The sequence below is a fragment of the Eubalaena glacialis genome, chromosome 13, assembly GCF_028564815.1.
Source record: "Eubalaena glacialis isolate mEubGla1 chromosome 13, mEubGla1.1.hap2.+ XY, whole genome shotgun sequence".
NCBI classification, from domain to species: Eukaryota; Metazoa; Chordata; class Mammalia; order Artiodactyla; family Balaenidae; genus Eubalaena; species Eubalaena glacialis.
Genome location: NC_083728.1, coordinates 52636162 through 52650520, shown reverse-complemented (window position 1 = coordinate 52650520; position 14359 = coordinate 52636162). Strand labels below are relative to the sequence as shown.

Sequence of the window (14359 nt, the reverse complement as noted above, 5' to 3'; positions counted from 1 at the left end):
TCCGTATGCTTCCCGCACTGCACCCGAGACAGCTGCTGACAGCTTATTATCAATATATTCATTATGGAAAGATGCCAAGACCCTGAAACAGAGGATTTGATAACGATGGTACATGGATGGTGTCATGGAAAGATCTTCCCAAATCCAGGAGCACTGTTTCTTCTTAGAGTAAAACACATCTGTATTTCCCACATCCGTATCATACAATCAACTGAGGTGACACAGATAATCCAAGCCGGAATCCCACACAGTGTGCCTGCAGAGACAGCAAAAGCCTAATTACGGGCCTTCTGGGCTCTCAGACTGACTTTTACAAAACCTCAGAAGACAGGCTCATCCTCCTCACGTTTACTCTGTAAAATGCGTGCAGTATCAAGCATCTGTCAGTCCGAGAAGGTCTGCTGAAGCTTCAGTGAACCTTACAAACCAACCTAAGCTCCCAAGTGAACAAGCAGCATAATGCAGCATTTATTTTTCTCAAGAAGAATGCCATGAGTCTTTAATTCCTTGAGGGGTAAAAAAAGTAAGGGAACTCAGTGACTTAGAGCTTTGCTCCATCCCCAACCATCACCCGCAAAATGCAGCCATCTGAGGTGGAGATTAGCCTCCAGCCTTCTAGTCAGGCTGGGACTTCCCTTGAGTGACAGCTCCAAGTAAACAGAGGTCAGGTGTCTTATGACCTACACCTCCCTGCTACCTGCCAGCAAACACATTCTCAGTTATGGAAGGATCCCCCACTCCAAAAAAAGAATCTGTTTCAATACTGCTTTGCTCTCAGAAAAATGTATTCCTCAGTGACAAAATTCTAGGTAACATCCCCCATCACATTATCAAAATACAGGGAGTCTTTTCGAGGTATTTGAAACGATTGCATGCTCAATATTACTGTGAAAAAAAATTTTCAATGAGTTGAAATGTTTTTACCCAAAATTATTCCACTCATGGCATAAGTAACAGAACAGATGCTGACATTTTGCATGTAGATGGTTCCTCAGTGAAGCAGCACTTAATTAAAAATCGGGATTTGACAGATATCTGAAAATTTCATGTTCACCTTAAAAACACCAAACACTTAGTTCATTTTCTTTTTCATGAGCAAGCTAGTATGCTAGCCTAGCATCTTTTTGTTCCATTATTACTAAATGTTATAGAGACATTAACATTTTGTTGTTGTTGTTAAAGTAGAAAGTCTTGCAAACAAAAGTTATATCATCTTTCTCCCAACACATACAGGACTTTAATACAGGAGCAATCTAAAGTTCAGAACTTTGCAAATATGCAAAGGATTTTAGCCATGAGATAAATCTTGGTAATCAGTAAAACAGGCACTTAGGACCCAAGGGTGACTTCACACAGCAGCAGTCTCGTGTAGGTTTGGTGGAGGGTTGTTGAAACATAGCTGGTGCTTTGGAAATGATTTTCCCTTTTGAGTTGAGAACTTAACCAAAGGCACAAACCCAAAGGCTCAACAGAAACACCTTAATTCTGGGACCAGGAAAATTAGGCCTAGACTTTGATGATTAAAAGCGGAGAAGACACAGGTTGGCGCTCTGCTGACCGTCACTGCGGCCTGACCCTCTTCTCCTTCCTCACCTGCTTCCCAGGCACACGCAACATTCATGTTAAAGATTACAAAGGTGAGCAAGCAACCCTACGGTACTTCTCATCGTTATTTTTCTTTAGAATGTTTTATGTTTTCAAAATAGATCAAAGCCTGGTGGAAATGCCAAAAATGTCTGCAACGGCAGAGGAGGCTGACAGACCATTCCTGTGAATGGTTTTGGTGGCAGGTAACAGTGATAATTAAAAGCAGAAGTTATAATTAAAAGCAGAAATGGTCAAAGGATTTCGATAACAACATCTAGAGGCAGGGCTGTGATAAATATACTAAACAAGAGAGACTTGGAAATGCAATCGTACATATTTTTATTATCAAAAAAAGGTTAAAATTTCATTGCTGTTTTTAGCTAAATCAAACAACAGCCTGCAGCTTAAAGCTTATTCATTCACTGATTCAAGTATTTACTGACTATTCCTCTCCTGCTATGTACTGTCCTGGGAGCCAAGAATCAGCTGTGAACATGACCAGTGACCAACGACCAACGACAATCCCGCCCCTGAAGCTTACCTTGCAGCGGAGGTTGAGGGGTGGGGGGGCAGACACCACTGACCCTTCCCCAACTAAAGCAAAATGTTGAAAACCACTTCTTACTGAACTTTATCTTAAAACGTATCACCGATTTGACAGGCACCTGGAAAGGAAGGAGCACCAAAGCTGGCCCTTACCCTTCAGGGTTCTGTTAACTCTGAGTTCTTAAAGTTTCTCTGACAATGAAAGGAAAGTTTTCCTTATGCTAAAGTTGAATTAATGACTGACACGTTTCTTATGGTTAGCTTCTTTTTTTTTCCATCTCATTTAAGAAAGCCTTCCCTACCCCAAGGTCTTAGACATATTTTTAGAGGATATTTTCTTCCAAAAGTTTTTAAGTTTTCCTTTTCACATTTAAGTATTTTATCCATAGGGACTTGGCTATGGGCAAGGTGGGAGGCAGGGAATCTGTCCCATTTTCTGCCCCGGCTAAATATTGTCCCGCAGGCCTTTGTGGGGCAGTCCATTCTTCCTTTGTCAGATCTGGAATGCTGTCTCTTTCGTGTATCAGGACTCCATGCCTGTGTGGCTCCAGTATGTATTTTATACTCCATTCCCTTAGTCTATTTGTCTATCCCTGTGATTAAAACTCCTTTTAAATAAATCACATAGCACTTATTGCATTATTTGTCCTTATCAGGATAAATGTCTTATTTTTGGTAAGCTCGTCAGTCATGGCTATGACTTATTCATCTTTTTATTTCTTATAGCATCAAATTCAGTATTTCTAGACTATAAGCTTATTTGCTAAATAAGAGATAAGGTCAACAGCAATACTGATTCTTACCTATAGAGTCAAAAATACTCCCCCCTAGAAAATCATAAGCTCAACAGAACAAAACTTATGCATGAGTCAACTCTAATTTCTTATTTTCGGTATTCTTGATGCTCTGGCATCTGGGGCCTCCTTGACCAGGAAGGGACTGCCCGTCCCACGGTTAGCTAATTCCTAGAGATAGCAAACAACTCCCCAGGGAGTGTGTCTTCCACATGCAAACCCCACAATCCCAAACCCAGGCCTTCCACCTACCTCCTCTGTCCAGCTCTTGCCATCAAGGGGATGTCCCTGTGCCCGCACCACCATGGGGTCCAGCACCAGGCAACCAGGGCCAGTGTCTGTGCTCTAGGGTCTGCTGAAATTATCCCAACTAGCCGCTCCTGAGTCTGCATAGCCTGCTTTGCCTTCCCTTTCCCGTGCAAACGACAGTAAAGGCCGTTGCCCACGTTTTCCCCTCTCTTCCTGCCCCTAACCCTGGTGCCTCCCCATGTGCCCCCCTGCATGGCATGCTGTGCCCCTATTTCTATAAACTTCTTCTTTCATGACAATCATCTCCATGTCTCCATGTCTTGCCATACAAATCCCAGACACATTGTGAAACAATGCACCATAAATTTAGCTGTTATTCTCAGAAAACATGAAATGATTTAACTAAGAAAGCAAATATAAAACTGAACTGTTAGCTTGCCAAAGATAAAGGAGTTTAAGATTTTAGAAGCAGTTTATTATTCTAAGCATTTGCTAACTGGTAGGATTATTCAACGAGAAACAGAGACACACTCAAATTGTTGGATCATTCTCTTTGTGTGTCCTGGAGATCAGGGTAACATGAGTTTTATTTTGTCCATTTATGAAGAAATTGTTCTCCTAAGAACAGAAAGTTAAATTCAGAACTGCGATAATCCTTAAACCTTATCATATTACGGTTTGTCCTTTTCACAGATGACAAGATGAACTATTGAACTGAGTGTACTGATTCTCGATATTAGAATTTCAAAGAAGAACTAAGTATTTGGAGGAGTTAATCACAACAGAGAGTGCATCATATAAAATTACCTCACACGAGTTTATTAAATTGAGCGGTCCCATGCACACTCTGAGATGGGATCAGAACTAATCTTTCCAGAGGACAGACAAAAGATGTAATCACCCAATTTTCTTTCCTTTCAATAAAACTAATTAAAACTAGTCCTTGTTTAAGTAAATTCAACTTACTGAAAATTCAGTATTGCCTTCGACAGTACCACGATGATGATTTCCATTGGACAATCTGTATATTGGACCCAAAGAAGCCATTTATTCCATAAATGTATTAATAATTTTCAAATAGTTCAGAGGGGTTTGCAGCTGTAATTTTAACAGCAGCGTAGAAGAAAGGAGTAGGCACAGCGCTGCATTTGGAGTCAGAACACTTTGGAAGCCAGTTCCAACTCTGGCACTTACTTCCCAGCAAGACAACACGATTTCTCTGGGTCTCAGCTTCTCCATCCCTAGAACAGAATTTGTATGACCTGGCCTGCTAACCATAAAAATCAAAGAGGATGCCTCAAAGTTCCTTGTAAACTGTTAAATCCCTTATAAGTTTATGGTATTATTATTCAAAATCATTATACATGTCTATGTATCACTATATATATGAAGAATTTTAAATCATTTCCAAAAGAACCACACATTTGAGAAGCACAAATTATCAATACTACCCAATAATTTATAAAAGTCAGCACATGGCTTTGCCAATCATTCTCTCATTGATTTTGCAAGGCTTCTACCATTGGCAGATGTGAATACTTAGACCAAAAATGTCCACTATCTCTTAAGGATGGCATATACAGCATTATAAGGCAATGTGTTACTCATTTACAGTTAACTGGTTTGTTTTTCTTTGCTCGTTTTTCTAGTCTTAATTAAGATACACATTAAATACACATTAAGATCATTCTCCTTGGTCTTATCTACCTCATAGACAAAAGATTTTATCCAACACTAAGTTTTATCCAAAACTAAATTTTATGAAGTTTTTATGTTACTCCGTTAGGAATTTCCAAAAACATCAGGGACTGGTTAAATTTTATATCGTAATTAGTGAAAACCAGTTTGCTTGGTTAAAAACAACAAAACACTAAGTTAAAAGTTTTGCCTTTACTTCTAATTTTAAAATGATTTTTAGCATTTTAATACCACTTTTTACTCAACACGTGCTTTGTGGTTTGCTGTTGTTGTTCTCATCAAGGACGTCTATGGATGCAGGAATGCAGTGGGCCAGGAGGGACGTGGCGGCCCTGGTCGGCATCGTCCTCGCTGAGCTCCTCAGAACACTAGTCTCTCCCGACACTTAGCAAAACAAAGCAAAACAAAAACCCAACTTCTCTTGGTGTCCCGTAAGGGAACTGAGCCTTTAGAGGTTCACTTTCCTAGGGTCACACGATGTGTGTGCGTGCGTGTGAATAGCTAAAACTGCAGAGTGCTTCCACACACATTGCTCTGTGCGCTTGACTCAGATGCTCACTCATTGATTCCTGCAACAACCCATAATACGGACTATTACTATCCCTACTCTACAGAAAAGAAACTGAAGGACAGAGAGATTCACTGGCTCAAGGCCACCCCGCAATTCCTTGGCAGAGCCTGGATGCAGACCCAGAAAGTTCGGCTCTGTAATCTATTCATGAATCTTAGAAATACAGATACTCAAGGGAAAAAAGTTGCAAAAAATACAGAATATGACAACATTTTTCAAAAGCTTAAAACCAGAATTAAATGATGTAGTGTTTGAGGAGACAGATATTGTGGTAAAACTATAAAGAAGTTAAGGGCATGATTTTAAGAAGAACTGGGGACAGGGTCACAGGATGACGGGAGGGGAAGGACTTGAGAAGGGCCTGCTGGGGCCTCACTGGTGGGGCAGCTGTTCTACTTCTTACACAGGGTGCAGGTTTGCTGGTGCTCATTTGATTACTACAGCCCATGACATACACATGCCTTACAACTTATCTTGTATATATCAAACATTCTACAGTAAAGTTAAAGAAAATAGTAATCAATAAGCTATCTAAATTCTTTAACTTATCCTGGATTTAGGACACATGTCAGTTGGAGAAATCACTCTTCTCTGTTTCCAGAGTAAAGCACATTTGGTCACGGATGGCAAAGCCTTGGCATGAATATCAGAGACCTCCTCCCATGGTGGACGGTGGGTGTCGGCATGGCAGGCCTCCTCCCTTTTCGGCCACTGTTTCAGCACCCTCTCCACACAGGACTCTGCGAATTCACGACTGATTATGAACAGGGGGTTGCGGCCGGCGCACCCATGTGGGAGGAGAGAGCCCCCATCATCATTGTGCTGAGGGACCCCTAGAGTTCCTGCAACTGGCAAACCCTGGGATCTCCCAACCAGTGTTAGCACCGGCGCCTCTTTTCGAAGACGCAGCTGGTTACCTGTGAGGTTGGAAGCATCCGTGGGACTGAGTTGTAACCAGTGGCGGGCATCGGAGTCAGTCACAGCATCCGTGGGCGTGCTCAGTTCCGGGTCTTCCTCGCAGATCTGCCACGGGCTCAGGGACAGCTCTGCCTCGGTGCTGCAGCCCAGAGCAGGGTCACTGCTGACACTGTCACCTGGCACAATGGGAGACACAGTCTGAGACAGCCAAGAGCAGGGAACCAGCACATCCACAATCCCAGCACACAGGGGACTAAGCAGCTGCCCCAGCAGGAATCGTTCTCAGGACAGGGGCTCCAAAGGTGCCTGCGTGGGGCTCCTGGTCGATGAAACAGAGGTTCCAGGCGTGGGGCACGAGCAGTGCTTAAAGGCCGTGCCACCTACAGCCCAAGCAGTACCCTATTCAGGGGTCTTAACTGAGTTCCCCCAGGTACGGGGACGATCACCTCGAGTTCTTACACTTTCTACCCTGACTTATTCAACTACAAAACGGGGGTGGGTGGAGGAGGAGGAGGGGAATTGATTCCACCACAGAAGCGAGTTTATTCTGGCAGGTTGAAGAGCCCGAGGATGCCTTCTACCTCATGCCCAATGTCTAGGCTTGAAGCTGGGGTGATTCACCCAGGATCACCGGCGGATGAGGTGTCCCACACAAAAGGTTTTCTTCAATAGAGACTCGCCCCTTTAAACACTAAATGTTCTAATTTGTCATGATACAAGGACGCTTTCAAAGGCTGTGAAGCCTCAGGGTGCAGGGCTATTCAGTCTGACGCAGAACAGACCCTGCCAGCCTGTCCCCCGAAGCCCCTGTCTGCTCCACAAGGACTCGGGGTGTCCGCCCTCTCTGCCTGCAGCTCCGCCGGCTGCGTTTCGATCTGCCGCTGACGGTCCCCCAGCCCTGCTGCTTCTAATCTGCTGTCCGCTCTTCACCTGCAGAGAACTGACAGCTGTCCCAGTCACCAACCCGCTAGGTCCCTAACTTTGACTGCCCCAGGACTCTAGAAGGTGGAGCCTAAGAGGCCCTGCTCCGCCCTCCACCAGGATCCACCAAGAAGGAGGGGGCCTGGCAGTGGACCTCAGGGAAGCGGAGTATCAGGGACTGCATTTCACAGTATGTGATGGTACGTCTCAGCAACCCAGTCAGATTTTATTTTTTAAATACTTATGCCATTGACTTCAAGGTACTTCTGAAGCTTTTGCTCCTAACCTGGGGAAACTTTCGGAGGAAGGCTATTTTTCCTTCTGGGTCTGTCTGCTCACCCAGACATCAACCTTGGTTGTGCTTCTCACCTGGAGAAAGGCCCAGGGCTGGAAAGACAGGCCTCGAAGGTACAGGTAACTGACTGGAACTGTTCAACTGTACGTGCACACTAACCACCCATCAATCCTGGGATCCCAGGAAAAAAATGTCCCACGTCACAACCACGTTGTCTTCAGATGATAAGATATCATTCGAGTTAGAAAGTCAAAAGGGAACAAAATGCAGCCTCGCCGAAGCTGGATGAACACAGACCACATTTGCTGGCACTTACTCTTCTGTCTCCCCCTGTATCTTCCTTGCGTCTGCTGCAAATCATCTTTCAAATCCAATTCAGCGGGGCTGCTGCTTCTTCGTACTAAGATCTTCAGACAGAAAGAAATATTGCATTTGGTACAGGGAAGTTTTCATTTTTATAAGACCGCTAAGTTTCTAGTCCACATTTCTAAAGAAAAAGAAACGAACAATAATAACGGGCAAAAAAAAACTGAATGACGTTTTGCATTGGAAGGATACGGGCTCACAAATTACTAAAACTGAATTATAAATTACACAAGATCTGAAATTTAAGGCTTCTACTTTGTCAGTTGACATCCAATTAAAATGGTCTACTGAGGAGGGGTGCCAAGTTATATGGAAATAGTTTATTTTGAAATTCTACTTGTACCTCTGCTCCGGCACACATGGATAACGGATACAATCCTCCAGGAAGCCTAAGTCCCCGTGGATGGCCAGGGTGCTGGCAGGAAGGCAGAAACTCCGCCCAGACCCCCAAAGGTCATTCAGTGCTTCCCTTGTTACGTGTGCAGCAGGCTTTCCTGAGCACCGCTCAGCACTGGACCGTGGGTTAAAAACAGGGGACTAGAACACTGTGAGGCAGTCCGCATCCTCTAAAATGTACATAACTGGCTTGGAAAGACAAAACATACACAAATTACACAAAGTGGTTACAATGTAGAGTAGCAAAATATGCGAGTCAACGCTCTCTAAAAGGTTTGCAGAGTAAAGCATTACCTTGATCGGCTCACAGTGACAGTAGCTGTTCAAGAAGCAACAGACATGAGGTGGTAGAGAGAAGGCAGGAGGGGACTCAGGGCAGGAAGCACTGAGGAATCAGCAAGTTCTATGTGCAGGAAAAGAAGCCGATTATAGCAGGCCATACAGGGCAGTCAGGTGAAAATGGTAGGAAGAAAATGCGACCACCTTCTACAAGAGGCAGCTGCCGGTGGGCCGCCAACATCAGGCTTAGGAATTTCAACCCAGTATTGACAAAATGAGCAACCGTCTGTTCCAGACAATAGCTTATTGTGATTAGAAACATAACCAGAAAGGTAAGTCGAGTAGCTATCTGCAGGACAGAGTTAAGAAGTTGCTATGGAACTGTTACAGTGATTCAGGAGTGAGCAGATAAGGCTTTTGATGGTAGAAAAGGAGAAGAAAAGATAAATTTAAAAATGCTGCAGAATGACAGTCAAGAGCTTATATGAGAGCTTATATAAGAGTTGTACATGGGAGTGGAAGTTTAATCACAAAAGGATATGAATCTCGGGGACCATGAGAATGATGGTGACGAAAGAAAGAAGGAAAGAAGGGAGAGAGGGAGGGAGGGAGGGAGAAAGGAAGGGAGGAAGGAAGGGAGGAAGGAAGGGAAGAAGGAAAGGAGGGGGGACAGACGGATGGACAGACAATGGATAGAGGAACTTGAGAAAGTTTCTGATATTTTAATTTTCATCCTTGGGCTGAATATCTAAAGAGAATGTGCTATAAGTGTGCAACAAAAATCCACGACTGGTGAGATGGAGGATACAGCCAAAAACGAAGATATATATTTAAGGCCCTCCAGTTCAGAGTATACAAAAAACATGGGATTCAATGAGCCAACTAAAGGAATGAATATTAAACAAGCAAACACATGAAAAGGGGGGACTAAGATGTATAATTAAAGGACAGAATACTTATTAAGCTAAAACACAGAAGTAGGTCATAAATAAGATATTTAGAAGATTAACAGTATATGAAAAAAATATTACTCAGCCTTAAGGAAGGATGATATATGTCTAATATGACAATGGAAATATACCCAGGATACTTCCTTAATTGAAAAGCAGAATGTGGGCTCTTCTGCTTCTGATTCTCTGAGAGATGAAATATCCACCAACTACAGAACTAGAACCTACATAAAAATTTGGGGCTCACAGGAAGTAAAATAAACCTCCAAGTGATCCATACCCTCTCCCTACCCCCCAAAGCAAACTGAAACCAGGGCAGTGAAACGGGGCTACTTTAGGGGTAAATCTAATGTTACCACTCCCTGTGGTAAAAGGACCAAGAGTCCAGGATTAAAGTAGCACTCCCTGTTTCCTGGAAGAAACAAATGCAAATGTTGTCCTGGTGAAACTTCATCACTTCAGACATCCAGGTTTTCTGTAGATTCAGATGAGCCAGGTAGGAACTCACAATCAAAGATCACCAAACAGCAAAGGAAATAAATAAACCACCATGCACAAGAGTCTCAGAAACAACAAATATCAGATTGATTTCAGATGATGATAAAGAATTTAGAATTGCAACCTGTGATTATTTTAAAGGAATAAAAGACGGCAATCACAAAAATGAGCAAGCAACAAGAGATTATGAGAGATTGCAAGATATACTTGAAAAGAATTAACTTGAACTTTCAGAAGCAAAAGGTATAATTGTTGAACCAAAATACTCAATGAAAGTATTAAACAGCAGACTATTTATGAGTAAGGAGAGAATTATTGAACTGAGTGAAAGATCTGATGAACTACCCAGAATGCACCCACATAGCCAAGGAGAATGGAAAATATGAAAGGGGGCTTGAGAGACATGGAAGACAGAATGAGAAGGTCTAAATATATTTCTACCCAGAATTCCAGAAGGAAAGAGCAGAGAGAACAAAAAAGAGGCAATATTTGAAGAAATGGTTACCAAGAATTTTCCAGAAGCAATGGAAGAACAAGTATTCAAAGACACATGGCACATATACCATATCCAAAACAGGACAAACATATAGACCAAAAGAAAATGCACCTAAATATACTGTAGTGAAACTAAAGGACAAGGATGAAGAACAACAAGGAACAACAAATAGGATGAACAGAAGACCTCTCAACAGCAACAATGGAAGACAAAAGACAGCAGAAAAATAGCTTCCATTAGAAGGGGTGGGAGGAAGGAAGAAGGAAGTGGGGGAACTATGGTAATTAAGACAGAGCGACAAAGAAACCAATGATTCAACAAGCACCAAAATAAAGCCTTACACATCTGGGAAGCAGTATATATGAGAGAAAGGTAGCATTCAGATTAATAAAGGAAAAATGAATTCAATATATGGGACCCAGAAGTGGTCATCCATGTGGGGAAAGAAAAATGAAACTGGATCCCCACCTCACTCCATAAATATCAACTCTAGGTAGCTGAAAGACTTAAATGTATAAAGCAAAACTGAAACACTTATAAATACAAGGTAAATATTTTTATCCCTGTGCAGTTGATATTTTAAAATTTTCATAAAACATAACCACAAAAATGATAAAAGAATATCAAAATTAAGAACTTCTGTTCATCAAAAGACAACATAGAGAAAGTGAAAATATATGCCAGACACTGGAAGAAGATATTCACCAGAAACATAACCAATATAGGATCAGTATTCAGATTATATAAAGAATTAGTAGAAATAAAAGAGAAAAAGACAAAGAAATCAATAGGAAAATGGAAAAGACATCAGTAGGCATTCAACAGATGAAAGACATATGGCCAATCAACATAAGGAAAGATCTTAAACTTTATTAGTAATTTGAGAAATGCAAAATAAAATGAGATCCCATTTTCACCCACTTGACTCAAAAGATTTAAAATCTGACAGTAGTAAGTGTTGGCAAGAATGTGGATGAATGGTAACTCTTTACACACTGCTGGTACATAAGTGGTACAACCACTTTGGAAAAAGACACATTCTTTTGTAAAGAACAACATTATGCTGCTCTGTGACTCATCAATTCCACTCACATTCTTCATGAAGAATGTACATAGCTTCATTTTTCATTTAAAAAAAAAAGTGAAACAATCTAAATGTCTGTCAACAAGAGAATGGGAAAGTAGACTGTGGTCTATTCACAATGGAGTACCATACAGCTAAGAAAGCAATGAACTAGGGCTACGTGCTGCAATGTGGACTTAGAAATAATAATGAGTGAACAAAGCAATAATACCACTTTTATAAAGTTTAAAAATAAGGAAAACTAAAGGACATACTGTTTGGAGATACATACATTTTGAGCAAAACTATAGAGCAAAGCAAGGACACGATAAACACAAAGCCAACAGAAAGCTGCTCTCTGAAGGACCAGGATGAAGCCCACAGGCCACGGCAACAGCACTGCAGATATTCTAGTTCCTAAGCTGGTGGTGAGCTTCTGGGTGTTTATCTGATTATTGAAATATACACATATAATATACATATACATACGGAATGTGTAAGCTGGTATATGTCCTTTACAGAAATGAAGACAGAGGAAATTTAACACTCATTAGCTTCCAGGCAGGGCAGAGTAGGGAGAGACTTTCTTTGTTTATTTTGTACCTTTCAGTGATGTCTGAGTTTTCTATTCATATATACTAATTTTAAAAAATGAATAAATAGGAATTATCTGCATGAATGAGTTAGGGCTACTTTTTAATTTTCTTCTTTATACTTTAAATTTGTGTTTTAAAAAAATAATAAATGCTATTTTAGATTAAAAAAAAAAAAGAAACCATAACAGATCTTTGCAGCATCTCACTTATCTAGGAACTCATGTCAGGTGGAGGCTACAACCTAAAGTGACATCAGGAATAGGGAATCTGAACGTTTGTTTGACAGGTAAGGATGCTCCTTAAAAATAGAAAGGGCGGGATTAACCAAGATGGCGGAGTAGAAGGACGTGCTCTCACTCCCTCTTGCGAGAGCACCAGAATCACAACTGGCTGCTGGACAATCATCAACAGGAAGACACTGGACTTCACCAAGGAGGATACCCCACGTCCAAGGACAGAGGAGAAGCCACAGTGAGACGGTAGGAGGGGCGCAATCAGAGTAAAATCAAATCCCATAACTGCTGGGTGGGTGACTCACAGACTGGCGAGCACTTATACCACAGAAGTCCACCCACTGGAGTGAAAGTTCTGAGCCCCACGTCAGGCTTCCCAACCTGGGGGTCCGGCAACGGGAGGAGGAATTCATAGAGAATCAGACTTTGAAGCCTAGTGGGAATTGATTGCAGGACTTCGACAGGACTGGGGGAAACAGAGAACCCACTCTTGGAGGGCGTACACAAAATAGTGTGTGCATCGGGACCCAGGGGAAGGAGCAGTGACCCTGGGGGAGACTGAACCAGACATAACTGCTGGTGTTGGGGGGTCTCCTGCAGAGGCGGGGGCTGGCTCTGTTTCACCGTGGGGACAAGGACACTGGCAGCGGAGGTTCTGGGAAGTACTCCTTGGCGTGAGCCCTCCCAGAGTCTGCCATTAGCCCCACCAAAGAGCCCGGGTAGGCTCCAGTGTTGGGTTGCCTCAGGCAAAACAACCAACAGGGAGGGAACCCAGCCCCACCCAGCAACAGTCAAGTGGATTAAAGTTTTACAGAGCTCTGACCGCCACAGCAACAGTCAGCTCTACCCACCTCCAGAGCCTCCCATCAAGCCTCTTAGATAGCCTCAACCACCAGAGGGCAGACAGCAGAAGCAAGAAAAACTACAGTCCTGCAGCCTGTGGAACAGAAACCACATTTACAGAAAGATAGACAAGATGAAAAGGCAGAGGGCTATATACCAGATGAAGGAACAAGAAAAAACCCCAGAAAAACAACTAAATGAAGTGGAGATAGGCAACCTTCCAGAAAAAGAATTCAGAATAATGATAGTGAAGATGATCCAGGACCTTGGAATAAGAATGAAGGCAAAGATTGAGAAGATGCAAGAAATGATTAACAAAGACCTAGAAGAATTAAAGAACAAACAAACAGAGATGACCAATACAATAACTGAAATGAAAACTACACTAGAAGGAATCAATAGTAGAATAACTGAGGCAGAAGAACGGATAAGTGACCTGGAAGACAGAATGGTGGAATTCACTGCTGCGGAACAGACTAAAGAAAAAAGAATGAAAAGAAATGAAGACAGCCTAAGAGACCTCTGGGACAACATTAAATGCAACAACATTCGCATTATAGGGGTCCCAGAAGGAGAAGAGAGAGAGAAAGGACCCGAGAAAATATTTGAAGAGATTATAGTCGAAAACTTCCCTAACATGGGAAAGGAAACAGCCACCCAAGTCCAGGAAGCGCAGAGAGTCCCATACAGGATAAACCCAAGGAGAAGCACGCCGAGACACATAGTAATCAAAGTGGCAAAAATTAAAGACAAAGAAAAATTATTGAAAGCAGCAAGGGAAAAACGACAAATAACATACAAGGGAACTCCCATAAGGTTAACAGCTGATTTCTCAGCAGAAACTCTACAAGCCAGAAGGGAGTGGCATGATATACTTCAAGTGATGAAAGGGAAGAACCTACAACCAAGATTACTCTACCCGGCAAGGATCTCATTTAGATTTCATGGAGAAATCAAAAGCTTTACAGACAAGCAAAAGCTAAGAGAATTCAGCACCACCAAACCAGCTCTACAACAAATGTTAAAGGAACTTCTCCAAGTGGGAAACACAAGAGAAGAA

General features: G+C 42.2%; 1 protein-coding gene across 2 annotated transcripts in view; it reads right to left on the bottom strand.

Moving 5' to 3' along the window:
• RALGAPA2 (Ral GTPase activating protein catalytic subunit alpha 2) overlaps positions 1-14359 on the bottom strand; it is a 285468-nt gene that overhangs the window by 156517 nt on the left and 114592 nt on the right. For both annotated transcript variants that reach the window (XM_061209921.1, XM_061209922.1), the window contains exons 19-20: positions 7896-7986; positions 6363-6539 (exon numbers count right to left, since the gene is read on the bottom strand). In XM_061209921.1, coding sequence (XP_061065904.1) covers positions 6363-6539; positions 7896-7986 — 268 coding nt within the window. The remainder of the gene's footprint in view (positions 1-6362; positions 6540-7895; positions 7987-14359) is intronic.